General features: G+C 50.5%; 1 protein-coding gene across 4 annotated transcripts in view; it reads right to left on the bottom strand.

Moving 5' to 3' along the window:
- Positions 1-246: 246 nt before the first annotated feature.
- MAP2K4 (mitogen-activated protein kinase kinase 4) overlaps positions 247-21,070 on the bottom strand; it is a 100,686-nt gene continuing 79,862 nt past the window's right edge. For all 4 annotated transcript variants that reach the window (XM_075770690.1, XM_075770688.1, XM_075770689.1 and 1 more), the window contains 6 exons: positions 20,823-20,874; positions 20,274-20,401; positions 6,543-6,620; positions 5,375-5,523; positions 2,351-2,396; positions 247-1,198 (listed from right to left, as the gene is read on the bottom strand). In XM_075770690.1, coding sequence (XP_075626805.1) covers positions 1,085-1,198; positions 2,351-2,396; positions 5,375-5,523; positions 6,543-6,620; positions 20,274-20,401; positions 20,823-20,874 — 567 coding nt within the window. In that variant the 3' untranslated portion in view covers positions 247-1,084. The remainder of the gene's footprint in view (positions 1,199-2,350; positions 2,397-5,374; positions 5,524-6,542; positions 6,621-20,273; positions 20,402-20,822; positions 20,875-21,070) is intronic.

The following is a 21,070-nucleotide window of genomic DNA, read 5'->3' on the forward strand; positions in this document are numbered from 1 at the left end:
GTCTTGTGAGGGACACAGGGCTGGGCGGTGGCAGCGCAGCCAGGCTGGTCTCGGGGCCAGTGAGAAGGCGCTAGCATCAGGGCTGGGGACAGTGGAGAACGTGAGAAACAAACAGTGGCTAGAAAGCACAGACATTCATTTGCGGCTCATTAGAACAGCTGCACTTTGTGAAGGGCACTCCTCGAAGTCAAAGCAAAGCCAGCTGGTGGCGAGCACTGTGCAGCTATAAATCAGGTCACAAGCAGGTTAAATTCAATCGAGTAGTTTAATAATTCTTCAGGTCAAAGGTCTTATCTTACCAGGTAACAATTTACAGGACACCTAGTTAAGAGTGAAGAGTGGCTGGCTTGGTAAAAGGAGAAAGAATACATTATGTCCCATCTCTGAATAGTTTAATGTTAGCCTCTTTCAATGCAACATATTTTTGGTAAAGACATATTCACTGTATTTAACATGATCTCTCTTTAACAGGAAGTTCAGCTGAGCACACTGTCCCCAGAAAGTACACTGCGACTGTAAAGCAACAGAATTTCATAGCAGTAAATCTATTGCACTTTGTGAAGAATAAAATTCTCCTTTGCCTTTCTAGCTCCAGAAGGCAAAGCATCTCGTTGGTTAAGCAAGTTCTTCTCCCTCCAGGCAAAGTCTCTTAATGTTCAGACAGACAACGCCTAACTTTTGTTTGTTTGCTTTTTATTATTACTTGAAACAACAATTGGAAGAGTTTGAGAGAAAAATCTTTCCAGTAGCTGCTGAGAAGTCTCCAAGTTTTGAGTCTAGAAATGAATTTTAGGTGCTATCCAATCACGGTCAACAAATAAATGTACTTATTTCCACATTTCATGAATATGTCCACAAAAGAGCAAGATGAGGTCTCTCTTTGACCAACACTAACACTGTGTGATCAGGTATTACAGGGATGCACTTTATATGTGACAACAGTATACAGACAGGATGGAAATAACACCAATATTATTGCACATGGTGTCTGGGCGAGCATTAAAAACACTGCAATATGTGATGAAAATTCTTTACAGCTTGTTTTCTCTCAGCCCTTTTTCTAGAGTTTGATGTAGCAGCAATATCAATCGACGTACATTGGAGAGCTGGGAGTTGCTGGCATTTGATCCAGGATTTTACAAACATAGCATGCAACATCCACTGTGCGTTCCTCATACATCAGGATGAAGGGATGTTTCTGGAATCAGATAAAAAAAAAAACAAACCCAAGGTTATGTTCTCCCATCTGACGCATGCTGGCTACCCCACATAAAAGCTTAGTGTGTGGATTTGCCTGATGCAAGAACACAGGGCTTGGTGGTGGCTGTAGGACAACAGGACATAGCCTGGTCCATGGCTTTTACGTGCAGAGAATCCGTATCTCAGACATGCAGCATGGAGGTGGGACAGGACGCCAGGGTGTCAGGAACTGCTGGGCAGGAGGCAGCCAGGGCATCAGCAGCACCTAGCTCCTCTGCACCACAGACATGTACTGAAATACATTCAAAGGGTTTCATCATCAGCCTTGTCAGCAATGGGGAGACAGGAGTGACAGGGAGACATGGCTTGCGGAGGTCAAACAGGAGACAAGGACCAAACCCTGCTCTCCTGAACCCTGACACTCTGCTCTGCCCAGGCCATACTGGCCGGACTCAACTCAGAGCAGCTGGAAAGGACACGTTGACTCTGGGCCAGGACACCAGGCAAACTCCTTTGGTATCACACCACCACCATCAGGGACCCAGGGCATGGTTTCACACGTACCCTAAGGAGGAGGCTTCCAGATGCCCAGAGCTCCTTGAAGGTGCAGGGTTGCCACGTGTGACTTACTTACCCAACCCAAAAGCCTCACTGCGTTCCCTCCGTTAGGACCCCCACCACAGACAGGCCCTGCCGGGGTCTCACTACAGAGCGGAGCTCTTTCAGGCCTCACTTGTGCCTGAGCACCCCAACCCCGCTGTGTGGCATTCGCACGTGACAGTGCCGGCCAGCAATTCAACAGGGCTCCTGCACAGTGCCAGGACCTCAAGCAAAGGCAGCACTGACATGGCACGCCCAGCACGCTTCTGCCCGAGCCTCCCACTCCAGGGATCACCGCTCCGCTGCAGTGGGGCATCTCCCCCCATGCTGATCCCGTGTTTAGGTACAGGCACTAATGATCTTGGCCATTGCCACGACTGCAGGCCAGAGACGGCGGCATGAAGGTGGTGATCTTCCTCAGGCTGTGGAGCCGAGCGCCCTGCCTCGATGCCCGAGAAGACAAGGAGCGACATCGGACGTGCGACCCAGCCCGGCTGTGTGACCAACAGAGCCGTGACGGCCGGCGCAGGCAGCCACACTTTGCACTCACCAGAAGCTCTTTATACTTTGGCCTTTTGGACTCATCCTTTGTAAGGCTAAAGAGAGCAGAAAGAGAATTAGGTGGAAATTAGGTGGAACGGGGAAATTGTTACAGACATCAAATGCAAATTTTTAGAGACAAGATGTTGAATCCCCTGCTGCTGCAGCGGGACTCACCGCCCTTTATTTTCTGGAAAAAACATCCTTGTCGTGCTGTGAGTGACCACAGGGACCCCCTCCTTCCCTCCCTCCCTCCCTCCCCACATGGGTGAACAGCAAGCGTGGCCACCAACAAATCCTGCTGGGGTCAAAGCCAAAGGGAGCTGCAAGGAGAACGCCATCCCAACTGCCGCTGCCTCCGCACCAAAATGGGTTTGACTGCAGCAGAGCCACAAGTTTTGGGCAGCAGCAACCAGCCTGTCCTCCATCCATCAGCAGTGAGGCTCAGAGGCAGAGGAGAGCCTGCGTTGACTCCAGGGTCAGGGGACACGGGCACCACATCATCGTCTTGGCATGCGTGGGCTGGGGCTGTGGCAGACAGCAAATGGCCACACCGCTCTGTGGGGCCAGGTCCGGGCCCCCGGGCCCTCCTGGCTCATCCGTGGCACTGGTGGCACATCCAGCACTGAGCAGGCCACAGCTACCAGGAAGGGACAGGAGAGGTGCCATGGCTGCCCACGGCTGGGAAGTGTCCCCTCCTGCGGGGCTCCTCTGGCACCCTGACCACCCGCCGGCCGCCCGGCCCCAGCACAGGGGGATGGTCGGTGCAGCAAAGGCCAGCAAAGCCCCTGCAGCAGGGGACATGGTGGGGGACAGGAGAGGTGACGGGGACAGAGGCAGAGAGGTTGCGGGACGGGGCTGGCGATGGGCAGCACCTGCAGCCCCTGCCTGGGGAGCCAGAGCTGCGCCACCGGGAAGAGAAAGGGCGGATGTAGCATCTTTCCCAAAGGAGGGGAGTTAAGTCTCATTCCCAACAGCTGCATTTCCATCCCCACGGGCTCTGGCTGGACCTTTCTCAAGCTCCAGCACTACTGCAGTGTGGCCTCAAATCATTTGGAGAAGCAGAGGGTAATTAACGCTGCACGCCCGACGCTGCTCTGTCCTGTAACCTGCCTGCGGATCTGTGCAGAGGCAGAGAGGGCAGAAAATCCCATGCTGCTGCACAAACACCCTCGCTTCAGGCTTTTGCTACCCAACAGCAATTCATTTTCTGGCCTCAGTGAGTCTGGGGGTTCGAATATGTTCCTCACAATGCCTTAAAGGCAACTAGTCAGAACTTCAGCTCACAGACTGAGTTTTGCTCTGAAATTTCCATGCACACTTTCATAAAGCAGTCCTAGAAATCCTCCATTTCTTTTCCAGCTTGACATGGATCTGCGTGTCAGGAGAGGCCATTTGCAGCACGAGGTGAGTACAGCTCCTTTGCAGGAACACCTGATCTCCTCCCCAAGCATGTGGACCTCAGGAGGTCCTAGCTCTGCAGCTACCAGCACGAGGCTCCCACAAGCCAGACACAGAGTCTGGATATTCTGCAAACTCTGGAGCAGAAAGCTGAATCACTGTAGGCAGTTCAGGAGCATGGCTTCAGATCAGCATCTAACACAGGGAAGTGGACTGAAGGGGAAAGTGTTCCACCCAGGCATTCACAGTGCTGTTGGGATCCAAAGCAAATTGCAAAAAAAAAATATCCCGGAAACTTTTTAACATTACTGAAAATATCCTTTCCTCACTGATCTATCACAGCGAGCAAGCAGCAACACTGCAGGATTCTCTTTCAACATTTTTCCTGACTTGAATGCACAAAAATAGAAGATTATTAGATTCACATTTGTATGGTAATGCCCAGGAGATTTATACCATCACCTAAAAGTGCAGCCTTTTGGAGACTCACCTGCCTGCTTAGTAACACCGAAGATTATTGTTTGCGCTTAACTAAAGGTTATTAAGAGAAATATTTATTAAGTGTTGCTATGAAGACATCATAAATATTCCAAGCAGAAGTCAGATTATTTACAAAACCAGATTAAACAAAACCCAGAGTTAGACTGAAAACTGCCCCGTGCTCTGTGCAGTGCGGCTGTTGCAGAGCAGCAGGCCCTGGGAGGGGGAAATGGGCTGGAAATAGGAACTGACCCGATCAGACCCTTGGGCCACAGACGCTGCTGTTTAGCGGAGATGCCACGCAGGCTCCTCTGTTGGGTGATCTGGAGCCAAAATCACCAGCGCGTACAGGGCAGGGGTGCAAGCTCCTGGCTTTGCCAACTCTAATGATACGGCATCTCTACAGAGAACTATGTGGGAAACAAATTATGGGCTGTACTGGACATGGGGAAAGCAGCTCTGACTTTCTCACCAAATACTATACTGTTTTTGACTGAAAAATAGAAAACTTCTTTTGAGCAGCAAACCGTTTTGATGCTCTGTTTTCCGCAGCCCAAAGACAATAACCAGGCCTTCCTTACAGCCAGCTGGAAAGTGGAACCTGGCCTCCATAAAAATTCATAACTCTGAGAGTAAAATCCAAACCCAAAACACATCTCCAGCATATGGAAAACCCTGAAACAAAACCTCTTGAAAGTTAAAATTTTCTAGAGCTGAGTCTTCCTTCTTCCTGTATCACAGAGCTTTGAGCTAGACACCACTGTGCTGGGGATGTCCATCACCTGGGTCTGCCCAAGGCAGAAGGTCCAAGAAGACAAACACAAGCCACACCGATGGATCTCTTGTGTGCTTTGGTATTAGGTTAACGAAATTATGTTGACCACCTTCCACATTTTGATAGAAAAATACTTCATCAGAGAATTCTCCTGAGCACAGACTCTCAGAGGTTTTCTCCTCGTCCTTTCCCTGAAGAGCAGTTTCCAAAGGTCTGTCCTTCAGCCCCACCCAGACAAGTCACCTCCAAACCAGTGAAATGCAAAAGGTCCCGTTGCTGCAGGAATGTGAAACTAGGAAGTGCGGCATGCGGCCCTTCCAAATACGTGGCAATGACAAAACAAGCCAACTCCAAGTGCTTTCAGTAGGAAACACTTACCACAAGTTGACAAAATTGATGAAACTTGGGGAGAACTCCCTTTCCTCTGAGTTACTCAGCTGCGGTGGGTCTCCTTTTACTACTTGTGTCAACTGGTCAAACACACTGTTCCACTTGGGGTAGGGGAATCGCCCCGTGGCCAGCTCATACTGCAGGGAGACAGCGACAGCACCAGGCAGGTTACACAAGATGAGTTCAGTCAGGGTAAAAAAGTGTCTGCAAGGACCCTGAGCCCCCAAAAGGAAGACTAAGATGAGATTCTTCATCCCATTCCCTATACAAAGCTCAGCTGAGAGAAGAGAGAAAGTTTTACCCAATAGTAAGGAGCACCTCCAGATTTAACCTGGCTATGCCACGCTTTCATGTTGACAATGTCTTCACTGACTATAAAATGAACCAATGCTCTTACTAAGGTGTACAAAAGTAGGAGAGTAAAATTCTCCAGTCCCTTCCCAAGCATCCTAAATGGATAATGAGAATCACAGAGTCACAGAATATCTCAAGTTGGAAGGGACCCATAAGGATGAGCGAATCCAATGCCCTGCTCCTCACAGGACAATGAAAATGAGCATTTTAAAATGCCAGTGGGGAAGGCAGAAGCTACTGGTTCGTACTTATTGCTTCTGCTTTCTCTTCTGCTCCACCACCTTGAGAAGGGAAGATCTTTTCAATTTATCACTGTGTGCACCCAGCAGTGCTGTGGTTACACCAGAGGAATCAGCAACCGGGACCCAGGATTAACCGAAGTCTTCTGCACGGCCACAGTATGCCAGATGCCAGGGCTGTGCGAGGCTTATTTACACAAACTGAATGCTCTGTTCTGCACCACCACACTCACTTTCCCTTCTCATGTGAGATTTTGAAGACAAAATTCATTTGCGATCCAACGCCTCTTTCCAGCTCACATCTCTTGCTCTGCAAAACACAGCTGCAGCTAAACGTACCCTCGGGGGTTCAGAAGAGCCATCTGCCTTGAAGGGATTTATGTTGTTTCTGAGCCAGGAGGTGCCCACTTCAATCACAACATGCAAATGCTTCCCAGCGGCGGAGCTGTGCTTTGCTTCAAGCACGTCTTTAACACCAACCAACTCCATTCCACTGCAAAGCGCACCACGGCTGCCCACCAGGAAAGTACCGCGCAGCGGAGGCTTTAAGCCCACTCACTCACCAACGTAATTCCCAAGCTCCAGACATCTGAGCGGACATCGTAGCCTTGCCTGGATGCGCTGGGATCTATCCTTTCAGGCTGAAATAAGAAGAAGGACCAATCAAACACTGTGCCATGCAGGAAGGAATGAGAAGCATCTGCTAATTTAGAAAAAAACTCCAAGTTTGTCCTGCTGGGCAGAGCCTGGCACAGCTCTCGAGGTAAACTTGTTGCTAGGGCAGACGTCCAACGCCAGCAGAGAAACAACTTAAGGAATCAAACACTGATTTTATGGAGGTATGGTGTAAAAGGTGATCTGAAAAGGCAATGCAGCACAGTCTGATCCTTTTTTTTTTCTTTTGTACAAGCAGCTTGAATAATTAGTTTTGTTTAACTTTGGGATCTCTTTAACACAAAATCTTGCTTTCTCTGTTTCTCCAGCAAAGTTGTCCCTAGGGAATCATAAAAACTGTGATAAACATCTTCTCCTCCACCAGCCTGGGGAACTGAGGTTTAGCAGCATCTGTCAGAATTCTTCTTCCGAACAGGAGGTATTAAAACCAACGCACTCTAAGAACAGCTCTTCTTTACAAGGTTTTGGGCATCACTTGAAGGCAACTATTATGTTACAAGGTCTTCAGACATCCAAGGAGTTTTCCATAGAAAACAACATTAAGCTAAATAGGGGTGATTTGCACCTAAGAGCAAGTTATCCAGAGAGGAGAACCAGCACAAAACGTCTTTATGATTTGCATGTCATCTTTATGAGAAACCTTCTTTTGTTAAAAATGTAATAATTAAAATGTCAGAAGAAACAGGTTCTCATTCAGTTTTGACTACAACAGTAATAGAGACCTGAATTGCAATAAAATACTAAATTATCAGGTACAGGAAATACTATAAAGGCCCTGGTTGCTTTGTAAACTACATTTTAATACAACTTCATGGCAGATGCCGGCTGGAGTGCCATGCAATGAATGAAGTCCCTTAGTGCAACCTCAACCATTGGACCACATGAGAGGAGTACCACGTTCCCACCACAGCTCCCAGCCCCCAAGCACTCTTGGCATTTTGGTTGCTCTGCCCTGCTGCCAGCTCTCCTCTTTGCAGCCCACCGCTCACATATAGCTACCCCAGCTGTGTCTGCTCCCATTCCCTCAGCCACCAAGATCTTCTCCATCAAGGACACTTGCCAAGGCCACCACTTTTGCACATCCACACAGAGAATGGAGAAGAAGTTTCCACCAAGCTTCAGTGGTTCTACATGTGGCTTCTCCTACAACCTTCTTGTGTCCACCACTCCTCAGTAGATGGTATATTGCCTTCCCAGTGCCACTGATGTGTTTTATCATCCTTACTTCCAGTTACAGAACCTGCTTTGAAACAGGCTGGCTTCAAAGGCCATACCCTGAACACACTGCCCTTCCCACCCTCCTCAGTCTGCCCTTCGCTTTGCTTTCTTATCCTTCGGTTATGGTTTCCATTCATCTTAAGCTCATGTATCAGTTATTCCTCTCATGACTTGGATGGACTTTTCAATAATTCTGGTGGGAGGGCATGCAAAGTAACAAAATTACTAAAATTCAGCTCTCTCAAACCTACCATCAGCCCTTCACATGCTCATCGTGTAGCTCAGGCAAAACAAATCACATCATTTATGTTGCAGGTAAACCCATGCTCACAACCCAGCATCCTGCCTTTCCTGGATGAGTTCAGACTTTCCATATTGGGTACACCATATCAACAGACTACCAAATCATCTGGTAAGGAATTAATAGCTAATATAAGCATCCATTTCTTTAAATATGGGGAACAGAAATGCAATGACAATTTCTCCAAAATTTTGTAGCTGAGACAGTGGGAAAAGTATGTGAAAAGAGCAAGAGGGGTGAGCATCTGAATGGAAAATGTGTATTCCCAGCCCTGCTACTTGCTATTTGAGGGGAGGAAGGATTGATAAGCAGCCAACATTCAGGATCTGGATGCTCTTGGATGTTTCAGGGGGTTACTGGACATTTCAGTAAGAAGCAAAACATTTCAAGGAGAAGCCCGTGGGTGAGCACTGGCTCACACTCAAGCTCAGGAAGGACAAGAGGAGCTCAGACTTATAAATCAAAGCTATCCTCTGCTCGGAAGTAACATATAGAATAACATCACCTAATGGGTACAAAACAAATCAAAATGCTCTCGGTGATGGATTTCTGAGAACATAATATTGAAAAAGCAAATGGAAAATGCCAGCAGTAGGAAGGTGGATAGAAGAACGTGGCATCAACAGACCAGCGTTAGATGTGGCCCAGCAGGCACCTCCTCTGTCCCCTCATACAGAAGGTTACAGACTGAAAGTGAGTTTCCAGGGACTCTCATCAATCACACCCACAAATGATGCTGCGTCTACCCTGCCCTCTCCCAACAGCCTTGTTTACCTGTGGCCCCTGCACAGCCCCCTCCATCATCCCCGGGTCTCAGGCCCCAAACAGCCGGACTCCGTCAGCCCAGCAGCGTGCCTGGAACCCGTGCTGCTGTGAGTGCACCCTGCAACACCAGTCCTGCCTTCCCTCTGTGCAAAGCCCTCCTTGCACCCTCTTGCCTCCAACCCCTCCTGCCTTCTTGGTTCCCAGCAGCAAGAATGGGTGTGGAACAGACCAAGCTATCCCTTCCCTGTCCCTCAGGCACAACACTGTGAGCAGCAGGCTGAGGGAGGGGATTCTGCCCCTCTACTCTGCTTTGGTGAGACCCCCCTGCAGTACTGCGTCCAGCTCTGGGGGCCCCAGCACAAGACAGACATGGATCTGGTAGAATGGGTCCAGAGGAGGCATGGAGCACCTCTGCTATGGTGACAGGCTGAGTTGGGCTTGTTCAGCCTGGAGAAGAGAAGGCTCTGGGGACATCTTATTGCAGTCTTTCAATGCAAAAAGGGGGCTTATAAGAAAGACAGAGAAAGACTTTTTACCAGGGTCTGTAGTGACAGGACAAGGGACATTGGCTTTAAATAAAGAGAGGGTAGGTTTAGCCTGGACATAAGGAAGAAATATTTTTGTGATGAGGGCAGTGAGACACTGGCACAGATTGCCCAGAGAAGCTGTGGATGTCCCATCCCTGGAAGTGTTCGAGGCCAGGTTGGATGGGGCTTTGGGCAACCTGGGCTAGCGAATAGCAGGGGTTTTGGAATAGATGATCTTCGAAGGTCCCTTCTAACTCAAACCAGTCTGAGAATCGATGACTTGATGATTGTATCAATCCTACCTGTGCTGCAGGCCACTAAGGACCACTGCCCCACTGCGAAGCAGCTCTCCAGGGGCATGGTCACTATCCACGCCAAGCCGTAAGTATTTTGGCATAAAAGATGAATTTCCTGGCTGGCATGTACCTTCCCACCATGAAAACCAGAGTCACTTTGCAGGAACAAGGACCACCCTGTGACAAGAGACTGGCTCTTAGTCCCACACACACCACTGTGGGCCATGCCACCCATGCGATGGACGCTGGCGTGCAGGAGCGGCGGTGGGTGGCATCACGATGTCTGGAGGCTGCCAGCGGGCACGAGCCAGCACAGGGCCACATAAAATGACAGGGATGCTGGCTTCGCCAGTGCCGGGACTCCCCCACCGCAGATCCATAGGGATGTGCACGGCAGGGCAGGGCAGTTCACAGGCTGCAGAAGGACTCGCTTTCCACACAGCACAGTGAATTACGGGACTGCATGGAGAGCAGGTATTTTGGGCAGGATGTGAAGCACTAAAAGGCTGTGTGTTACAGGGACTGGTCAGGCAGGTGGCACTGGAGAGACAGATCTGCTCCTCTGAAGCACCCACGCAGGGGCAGCATGCTACCGTGACCCAGCAGAACGCAGAGAGAGCAACGGGGACTTGGCCCTAGACTGTGGTAGCACAGCTAAAGGGAAAGCAGGATGGACCAAAATAAATCTCGTCTAAATACAGAGCAGAAAGAATCCTGGGAATTTTCCATGTAGATGACATGGGAGCAATTAACACCAACGGAGGAAGAGTAAGCATGTCACACTCCGGGGACCTGGAACGAGGGCTGCAGACAAAGCCCAGCTCGTGCCAGGTATCCTTCTAATGCCAAGCACAAGTGAGGAAAGGAAATGGCTGAGATGGAGACCCACCACTGGACATGCTGATGGTGCGAAGAGGCAGCGTATGGATGTAGCAAAGAAGGGTGCAGGCTGCCATGGCGCTTCTCTCCATTTCTGTGTCCACCTAAGCACCAGCATCTTGACTGAAAACCGAGCAGCACTGGGCAGCACAGATGCTCCCTCTCCTCCAAACCCCCAGCTAAGCAAACAGGCAGTTCGGGGTGCGACACAAGGACCAGTAACACAGGACTTGCTGCACTCTTCAGCTGTTTCATGTTGCTGAAGAGCAAAGTAGCATTTCTGGGAAAGCTCAATTCTTGAAGCTCCGATCTGGATTTTCGCTCGTTATATAACCAGGAAACTTTATCCCACGTGCACTGCAAAATCAAAACTGCCTACAGGGCATTAAAATGCACATAACAAACTCTTATTTGCTACTTAGGCTAATGCATCCCTAACCTAAAAGAAAATAAAAGGTTACCAGGAGCAAAGAATGACCAGAAAGAGCTAAATTTTTGCAATACAAAAACCAGAACAAAATATATACGATACAAACTCTCCCTCTGCTCCAACCATGGGAACAGACAGATGTGAGATGAAAGCTGCCAGCCTCCATTGGAGGCTATCTTCTTGCGCTAAAAAAGCACGTGAAATGAAGTCCAGGGACCTCCCTGGCTTTGGCAGATGGCGGGAGCAAGGTAAAGCACTGCACATCTGGAAGCAGGGCTGTGCAGGCTGCAGCTGCAGCATCATCTGCGCCAAATTCAGCTGCAAACCACACAAGTGAGCTACGAACCAGGCCAGCCAGAGTTAACAGACCTTCACTGCTCTGACACAAACTGGAGAGGAGTCTCGCACGCAAGAGCCGCGGCTCCCTAGCACGCTATTCTGCTGCTGTGTTAACCGAAATACCACATGTGTATTTGTTTAGGGATGGTCAAGACAAAAATGCCATCTCCCCTGCGGTGGTGACCCCATTACCGTGGCTTTCTTGTTTGGTGCCCTGCAAGGGGCTCGGCAAGTGCTTGCAGAGAGAAGCATCCGTCACTGCCCAAGCGACTCGGCTCTCGGGGCCAACTCCAAACCAAAGCCACAGCAAGGAGGGGAGCGATGTCTCTGAACAGCTGCCTGCAGGGTTGTGCAACAGCAATGGAAACCATCTTTAGGACCATAAATAACTAGTTTGGGAAATTCTTCTGCTGTTCAGTAAAGGAAAAAGTTGTCACTCACTTTTCACATTGCTGTATTTCTCAAGAATACTCCTCTGGTGAAGAGCAAGTGGTTCTTCCTTCAGGGCTCTCCACTGCACTGGCCTCTTGCACGCCCAACCGGAGCACGGAGCCATGGCCAACGCTGGTGTCACAGCACGGGCCAGGCTGGGATGCAAGCGATGGGCACAAAGCAGGGCAGGAGAGGAGGCACTGGCACGCTGGGCTCTCGGACCTGCTCCTCCTGCCTCCTCCTCCTCCAGAGCGTGAGGATGCTGCGTGTGGCTCCCTCCCATCTGCTCGCTGAGACTTCCAAACATTTTATTCCTGTGAGCCCCTTCCTTGACTCCTCTACACAGCTGGGCTGGCAGTTTGGATCCTGTAAGGCTGAGGAAGAACCTGACCGCTCACCTCCCCAGGAGATGCTCGCCACTAGCCCTGTAGACATGACCACCATCTCCCAGAAAAGAGGCAGTTCTGCTCTGTGAGGTGACTGTCCTCGGAAGGACTCACCATTCTGGTTCTCGAGCATATCTCAGTGTCCAAGAAGCAGCCCTACGGTCACTGCTGGAGCGCCAAACAGATGTGAGCATCCATCCCCTCCTCCTGGCCGGTGTTACTGCTCTGCTCTATCGAAGTTTTGGAAGCTCTCCCCTAGGTAACACCAATCTCCCTTTGGTGACACCAAATTCTTCTACTGGCTGCTGAAGAGGTGTCTAATTTCATGTGGATCTTGATTTTTATGTGCAGTGAAGCCTAACAAGCTTTCTGGATCTCCTCCTGGGCAGGCAGGAGCTCACAGAAGGTGACCTCAGTGCTGCAAAAGCCTCGGTCTAAGAGCACAGATGTGAGTCATTCACACGAGCAAGTGAGGCATTGCAGTCACTCTGAGCTGGGTAAAGTCTTTTCTAAGGTTATACCTGTCCTCTCCAGTACCAGGTGACCCATGAAAAAGCTATTAACACTTCATTTTCTCTGGGCCTATATCACAGCATCAATTGCCACAGGGGGGGTGCAGCATCCCATGCAGCAGCCTAGCCTGGATGCAGGAGGAGACACGACTGTGATGCGGCAAAGGACACACAGCGTGATGGGTGGAAGAGCTGACAGGAAAGTGGAGAACAGGGGTTCTTCTGCCTTTGCTGACTAGGTAGACCTGCCACTTCCCCCTGCTCCTCAGTCCACCGCCTCTAAGACAGCAGCAGTAACATGAACTCTGTGGGCACTGCTTCTACACCTCTGAAGAAAAACACTACATAGGAGATAAGAGTATTATTATTGTAAAAAAAAATACTTCAGCCAAAATATTCATATCCCTGCTTGGACTTTTGCATTCAGACATTCCTTCCAAAAGCTCCTCTGTTCTTTGATTTCCTGTCCCTCCCCCTCACCCAGGTCAGCCATGAAGCCCGTGGCTGCGCAGAGATTATCAGCAGAGATCATGTTTCTAGAGAATGGCCTTTCCTCCCCTCCTATTTCCTTTACATATTTACTCTGAGAGAATGTTTCATTTAAAAACTTCTTCAGCAGCATTTTCCAGGTGGAGACACTGGTTTCCATTCGCACGGGATTACCATCCCCTCCCAGCTGGCTTTCCTAACAGCGTTTGAATTCCTCCACCTCAATAGCAGGAAGATCCCAGGAAAGTGATGGCCTGGTGGATGGGGGACACTTGCAAGGCACAGAAAGATTGGCAGGAACATTAATGAAGGCAACGAGGTCCCATTGGGCTTGGCACAGCATATTCTCGATGACCTTCTTCGTCTTGTTAAAAAAAGTAAATGTGTGGCTGTGATAAACTTGGACTAGTGCAATGCATTGTCTGGGTTGAAACTAAATCAAGCATCAGTAATTTGCATTAGTAAATGGCTTCACTGATAAAGTTCAGAGTGTAACTGTTGCTAAAAGGACTCAATACTGAGTAGGAAAAGGATCTATAATGGGACCTCAGTGTTGTCTTTCCTTGGCCTGCAGCTAACAATATCCAAGAAAATAAAAAATTAGTGTTGCCAAATTCTCCATATTATAAAAATATTGCTGATGTGATAAATAAGGGTCCCTGAAACATGAGTGTGATTTGATGTTTGGTAAGCTGTGCTCCAGCTGGATGCTGACTCACTCGACCAGACACAAGAAAAGCAGCTCTCTGGGGGGGACAGACAGGCTCCTAGAGGACAAGAGAGCATGAAATCCCAGAGGAGCACCACGATTAAAGGCGTGTAGCTGGGGCGACACGCTAGGAACCACCGCTCTTATTATATACTCTGCAGGTGAGAGAAATGCTGGAAATTTGCTAAATTCAGGGTCTACGTTTGTAGAAGGATGGTAAAAGCCTTGGGGAGGTTACAGCATAGCCATAAAATACAACCCAATCTGCCTTAAGAGCATAAGCTGTTCAGTTGCTAATCTCCTCAAAGAAAAGCTGAAGAGGTGACTACATCAGAGCCAGAAAGTACCTACATGGGGAAAGGGGCTGTGGCAAGTAACGGACTCCTTAATTCTGCAACAAAGCAGAAACAAGAGCCACAGCCATCCATTAAAACAAGACTTACTCCTATTAAAAAGATGGCATTAGGAGCATAATTAATGACCAGGACAACTTCATGAGCACTATTCTCCAACACCTGAAAAGGCATCCTTAACACAGGACGGAAACTTCGGAAGGCTTCTCCATCTGGTGTTGTTTTGGAAGCCACACTGGAGTACCCCAGAGCTCGATGCATCCCCTCAATGCCATCCCCACCGCTGCTTCCAAGAATTTTATTAGATTAACAGGGCCAAGGTCTGGAGAGACAGCAGTTTTGGAGGCTGTAAGGTGTCATTTCAGCCCCACTAACTTTGCCACAGAAGCTCACTGAGGAACTGTCATTTTGGTGAGGATGCTCTAGAAGTCCTTGAATTACAGAAGACTGAATTCCAGGGAGCCCAGTTATTTTTCCACAGCCTTAATGCCTAACCGGTGCGCAAGCTTCCAAACACGTACTGAAAAAAAAAGGAGCCCAGCAGGAAGCAGTGCCATGGGACGACTTCTGATCCTAGAGGACCCTGATGCAGCAGGGAAAGGGAACCAAGAGAGCATGTCCAGAGATGAAGTTACACACAGCCTACCCAGAAATCAGACATAACAACATGCACACAGTCATCAACAAAGGTGAATCAACGTGTGGCAAATGGAGTCACCAGCAGTTCGAGCCTTAAAATCTGGCTTCTCTTTCTAAAAGATCTCTTCCATTCAACCAGAAGCTGCTGGTCTGGGCACAGGGTCAGGAGGCTTCCCCAGCTGCGTTCAGTCGGCTTCTGGCCTTGTGACCCATGGGAAGTCTCCACCTGCGAAGCACAGCTCTCACCCCCAGTCCTGGCCCTGGTGCGTATTAAGGGAAACCAGGAGCTTTTGCACTCCGCAAACACAAGTACCTGGTCCTGACCAAGGCGGCGTGCCCTGCTCCTGCCACAGCCCTCGTGCCCTGCCTGCTCCTCCACCAAGGGTCACGCCGTGGCAGGGAACAGACGGAGGAGGTGGAGGCCAGACTCAGTTGCCCCCAGATGGTGGTACCAGGGTGGCAGCGGGGGAGGCTCCAGCAGCCCCCAGCCTGCGCTGGCTCATCACGGGGGCAGGGAGTTCCCCCACCAAACCCCCTGGGTGCTCCTGAAGCAGAATCCCCACCAGCCTCTCCCACACAAGCAGCGAGAGCCAGACAGGCTCAGGGAGGACAGGAGACTCACGACCCGCACACCCCTTCACCTCCTCTCCCCACACCTGACCCTGCCATAGGGAGCTTCGTCCATCGCCCTTGGCATCTTCCCGGCCCTGACGATCGTCCTGCAATTTGTGGCTTCCAACCCGCCCTCCTGCACCTAACCGTGGCAGCGGGGGCTGCCCGGCCACCCCAGCACAGCCAGAGCAAACCCAGGGCAAGCAGGAGCCGCTGCTGTTTCCAGCTGAACCTCCAACACCTCCTGAGGGCAACTGGCTCCCAAACCTGACTTTTAGGCACTTCCCATGTAAATCCTAGTGGCCAAAATGACTTTTTTTCCCCCTTTTAATATTCTCCTTCACAAAACTCATGCCCTGCCCACAATAATTCCGGCTGAGCAGCCTGCTTACAGAGGCGGCTGCTGACGCGTTTCCCCAGGTTTATATAAACTGCCTGTGCAGACGAGCATCTAAACAGGCGAGGAGGAAAGTCCCTTCCCACCATGTCCCCGGCAGGACCGGGGGAAGTGCCGACGCACAGACAGTAGCTCAGCCCTGTGGTGGAGCCGCTCGGCATGGGCTCTGCACTGCGTGATGTAAGGAGCTAAGTTTGGACAGGAGAAGTCCCACGCTGGGCAAACCTCACGGATGATTTTAGCCGGTGAATGAGTAAGCGGCGGTTATGCTCTCAGCCGAAACCCCTGAAGCACGCGGGTGACAGCAGCAGCACGCGAGCAGGGAGGGCTGCGCTCAGAGCTCAGGCATCTCCCCTGGCATTTGCTATGCTGCGGGTGGCAGAGCCTGGATCTAGTCTGTGCTGCTCGCACAGGGATGGTGCCACATGTCTCCCAGTCTCCTCCCAAATTTGTTTTCTCAGTCATAACAATTATGGCTCAGTGCCAAGTTTCTGGGGGGGGAGAAGAAAAAAAATAAGTTCAACACACAGCAATATTCAGGAGCACCCAAGAGGATTTTAGCTGCATGAATTCAAACCAACAGCCTGCCTGTTCAGATAAATGAACGACTGAGCCCGATGAAAACCTGGGCATTGGGTCAGGAATGTGAAGCTGAAACACAGGCTCTTGCTGCGGCTCTGCTTGTGTAAAGGATCCAGACAGCTCCTGCATCCCTGCGGCCTCTCCCTCTACGTGCGCAGGGAGGCCAGGGAAGCAGGGCTCCAAGCTATCAGTCACCTGCCTTGGGAATTTTTCCTTTTCTGTACATCAGCCATCTGAGTGTGGGGACACAGCCTCCACCCGGCCCTGGACGCTGATGCCAGCAGTGACTGCCCGTCTTCGCCCGGGAGAAGTGAGGAGCAGGAAACCCATCCCAAGCACTGGTCTGCAGCGGCACTGCAGTGTCGGGGCTCTGTGCTGGCCCTCTGTTCGTGCACTGGCAGGAACAAGCAGCAGTGTGCTTGCTGGAACACAGGTCATGCATTAGCACCAAGAAGGCTGCTCGTACGCCCTGGCATCATGCTTCCCCTTGCCCACCCCCTCATCTTGACAACTCTTCAGGGAGAGCCCAGCAGGCAGCCCAGGGAGGGTAGGCGAAGCAGCGCAGGGCACTGGCACTTGGGCACAGCACAGCTTGCAGCGGGCAGCTCCCAGGTGACCTGGGAAAAGGACTTGAGGCACCGAGGACATGTGTGACACCATCAAACTCTGTCCCTGGAGAGTCCCCCAGGAGCAGGGCAGGGCAGGACATCCGTGCTCACACTGGCTGGGTCCTCCCCTACCTAAACCAGGCACTTCCAGTCTCAATCCTCCTCTCTGACACAGAAACTGGGTTCACTTGAGCGTTAAGAAGGCAAAAGCAGTAATACCACAAAGACCACCAGCTTCAGCGTGGCACACAGGGCCTCCCCTCCCACCCACACTGGCAGCACCCGCCGCAGCGGGAGGCAACGCAGGGATCGCTGGGGAGCAGCAGATGGGGAGGACCAGGGGCTGGCCAGGAGCAATCTCACCCCCACCGCTGGTTTAAGGCTGCCGTGAGCACACTGCGAAACCTCATGTAGAGCAAACCCACGATGCTGGCACTGGCACAGGTCTCGGGAGCACTCAGCAAACAGCTGGGCTGCTCCAGGGGCAGGCTGCTGCCTGGGGCTCCCTCTTCCCTTTCTTTCAGAGAACACAAGGCACCGACGTGTATGCCTTGACTTCAATATAACAATTGCTGGGGAATTCAAAGCCAAAAGCAAAACAACTTCTCCAGCACTGGCAGCTCCAAGGCGGATATGCTGCTTTCTGTGACGGCTCTAACAATTTTGGTTAAACCACACAGTACTTGCTTAGCAGCTGGACGTGGCTCCTGCTGCCTAATCAGACAGCTCGCAGTCAAACTGGCCGACATCCAATGTTATTGTTATCACCAGCTATTTGGGGACCCAGCTCCAGTGAAGACAGTGTTATCAGGTTCCTTCGGTGGGCAAGTGCTCATGCTACAAGAATTACTGCAAGTGCCATGGGCCAAGTGGGCCTAGCAGAGCAACACGCTCTGATGGTCAGAGAGCATCATCCAGAAGCCCTTACCAGACCCACCCTGGCCGGACATAACCACGTTATTTTGCACCAAAAATAGACACCTATTTTGTACCAAAAAAAAAAAAATTTTCCTTTCGAAAACTTTCCTTTCCCAAGTGCGACAGGCCTGATCCAGGTATATTCAGGCTTGATCACAGCATCAATACAGCCATCAACCTCTGATGGCTTGGAGAAAGAGCTGGCAGATGTGCCTGCATGTGGGGGATGGTCTCCCCACTTCCCAGGCTTTTCAGTACGTGGAAATGCTCATGTACATGGAGAGGAGTCACTGAGTCCGAAGAGCAGAAGGGAAGAGGCCAGCCGTCTCCCACACCGCTTGCCAGCTGCTGGCTCGTCCCACAAACCATGTACCGTGCCAAGGCTCTTAAAATCACAAACTGAATTGAAACACTTTTGCTCACTTAAAAATCCAGCAGAGTCTGGAGCTGGTGATGGAGATGCACAAAGACCAGAGTCGATGTGCACAGACAGGGAGGAAAGATGAGGGGCTGTCGGAAGCACCCACCCACCCAAGTCCCAGGGAAAATGAAGCAGCACAGCTATTTACAGACATGCCAGTAACTGTCACGTCGTAACTAAACCAACAGCTTGTGCAAATCTAACCATCTACCCACGGTTTTAAGAAAAAGTGGGAACATTAATTCCTGTAATTATAGCCCACTGAACTTGGGAGGAGTAAAGCAGTGAGCAATTTTCAAGAGCCCTATTTACAGACCCAATACACACCTCAGAGGATAGGGAAAAGTCAACAACAGTCATAACTCCACAGAGCGATGCTATCGAAGTGCCCGTGGTCTGAGATGCAAACACACAGCCTCAGGTCCGACCTGCTCAGGCTGCGTTGGCTCCAGCCCCCTCCAGGGGCACCTCTCTGCTGCCCTCAGCATCCCACATCCCACCAGCACAACAGACTGGGCAGCTCTGACCCATCCCCTTCCCTGCAGGAGCTCCACGCACTAGCCTGAAGTGCTGACATCTCTGCCCTGTCTCCAGCCTCACAAGGTCTTTATTAAAATGAACTGCACCGGTATGCCCCGTTTCACAACGTTCCATAGCTCGGGGGCTTGCACCCACTTGGTTGTACCACAGCACTGGTCTCCAGTAACAGATCTTCTGTTCTCCTTCCAGCTTGTTGAGTAACTAGCTCTGCTAGTATCTTGCTAGGATAGTGAACAGAAAAGGTCAAATGCTCTGAAACTCAGACTCTGTGCTTGCACGGATCAGGATCGGGGCAGACAGGTTTTTGCCTTGGACACCAGTCAGATAAAAGCCACCTAAGAACCATTACCTGGGCCAGATGGGCACTATACCTTAAAAAGAGAGAGATTTTCCTTTTTTGTTTCCTTGGTGGTAGATAAGAGAGTTGAAAAAACAGTATTTTTTCAGCATACAGAGCCGTAAGATAAGTAATGAGAGTTAAACACAGCCACTCAAAGTTACGTTGACTGCAGCAGACACACAGCTCCCTGCACAAGGCACCCTCCGCTCACATGAAGCCAAGAGAAGCATTTTCAAAGCAGCCTGATGCACAGAAGTGTTTAAAACCCTCAGACAGCTTCGAAAATCACCACCACCGCTTTTCTCCCAGGGAGGGAGGGGGAAGCAAACAAGCAGAACAGACTCCCAGGAGCCACGGCTCAGCCCGAGCGATTTCCACACAGCTGCTCTGCTACCATTGCTCTCCAGAATCACATTCTCCTGGAATTAAGTTATGGCACACTTTGGAATTAAAGTGGTTTGCAAAAATCACTATAATTCTGCTCTGCAATAACTACTGTGACATAATGTTACCGTGGCAGATAGACTTCTCGCAGACCAAGGCAACCCCGCAGCCAGACGGCACTGCCTCCCTCACGCGGTTTGCTTCGGAGGGTGAGCAGGCGCTGCTGGAAGGCACGGAGCAGCTCTCCGCAGCTGCAGCTTCAGCGCCGCAGCACTGGCTGCAGCAGAGGAACCCAACAGAAAAAAAGGGGATTTGGTCACTTTGGCACAGCCTGGATGCCTTCGCTGACGCTGCCAGCAGCAGTGCTCCATCCAGAGCTTGGTTTCATCTGGGAAGGGGGTGCTCATCCCACGGGAAACAGGTTGACCCTTCGGTCAGATGACAGGCAGTGCCACGCTGAGCCAGGCCTGCAGAAGGGGGGTAAGACCCTGCGCAGCCCACGGGCATGCCAGCTCCCTGCCGCCCGGCTCATCCTCACTCACCGCCATGTACGGCCGGCACCCCGCATCCCGTGTTTTGGCAATGGAGTCCACAAGCTGTCCGCTAATGCCGAAGTCACAGAGTTTAATATTTCCATTTCTGTCCAGAAGAATATTGGAAGGTTTGATGTCTGCAAGGGAAAGAAATTTAAACCGGTAAATCATGGCTAGAGGTTTCAATTTCAAGAGCAGCAGCTGCAGAGAACCGACACCGGCAGTGCCACGCCATTGCCATCACCCTTTGGCGCGGGGCAGGTGGCGACGGGACACGCTCACCGCCACTGAGGATCCTGACCGGGAGCAAAAGGAGATGGAGCCAGCCCCAAAGACGCCACGTGCCCAGAGGCAGACACGCAACCACCTTGAAATCAGGCTTTGATAGAAAACCACAGACCAAAGGGGCAATGAAACAGCCACTGGGGACAGACTTGTGCAAAACCTGTACTCACACTCGTGGTAGTACACGTGCTAACTATGTTTTGACTTGAAGCAACGGCCACTTAAAATTCTTGCAATTATTTTTGTAGGCAAGAAGACAAGACATGAACTCACCTCTGTGAATGATTTTCAAGTTTTCTTTTAAGTGGTTTAGTGCTTTCACAGTCTAGGAAAGAAAAACAGATGAAAAATAAGCAAATGTCATAAGATTCCTGTGTTCATTAAACTTTCAGAGCTCCAAGAACAGGGGGAAAAAACATTTAATATGTTGAGATATCAACGCTGTAATATGCCGTGTAACAAACGGATTTTTCTCCCAATCTTTCCTGCAAACAGAAGGTGATATAAGAGAGGACATGCTT

The sequence above is a fragment of the Balearica regulorum genome, chromosome 18 (genome assembly GCF_011004875.1).
Source record: "Balearica regulorum gibbericeps isolate bBalReg1 chromosome 18, bBalReg1.pri, whole genome shotgun sequence".
Classification (NCBI taxonomy): domain Eukaryota; kingdom Metazoa; phylum Chordata; class Aves; order Gruiformes; family Gruidae; genus Balearica; species Balearica regulorum.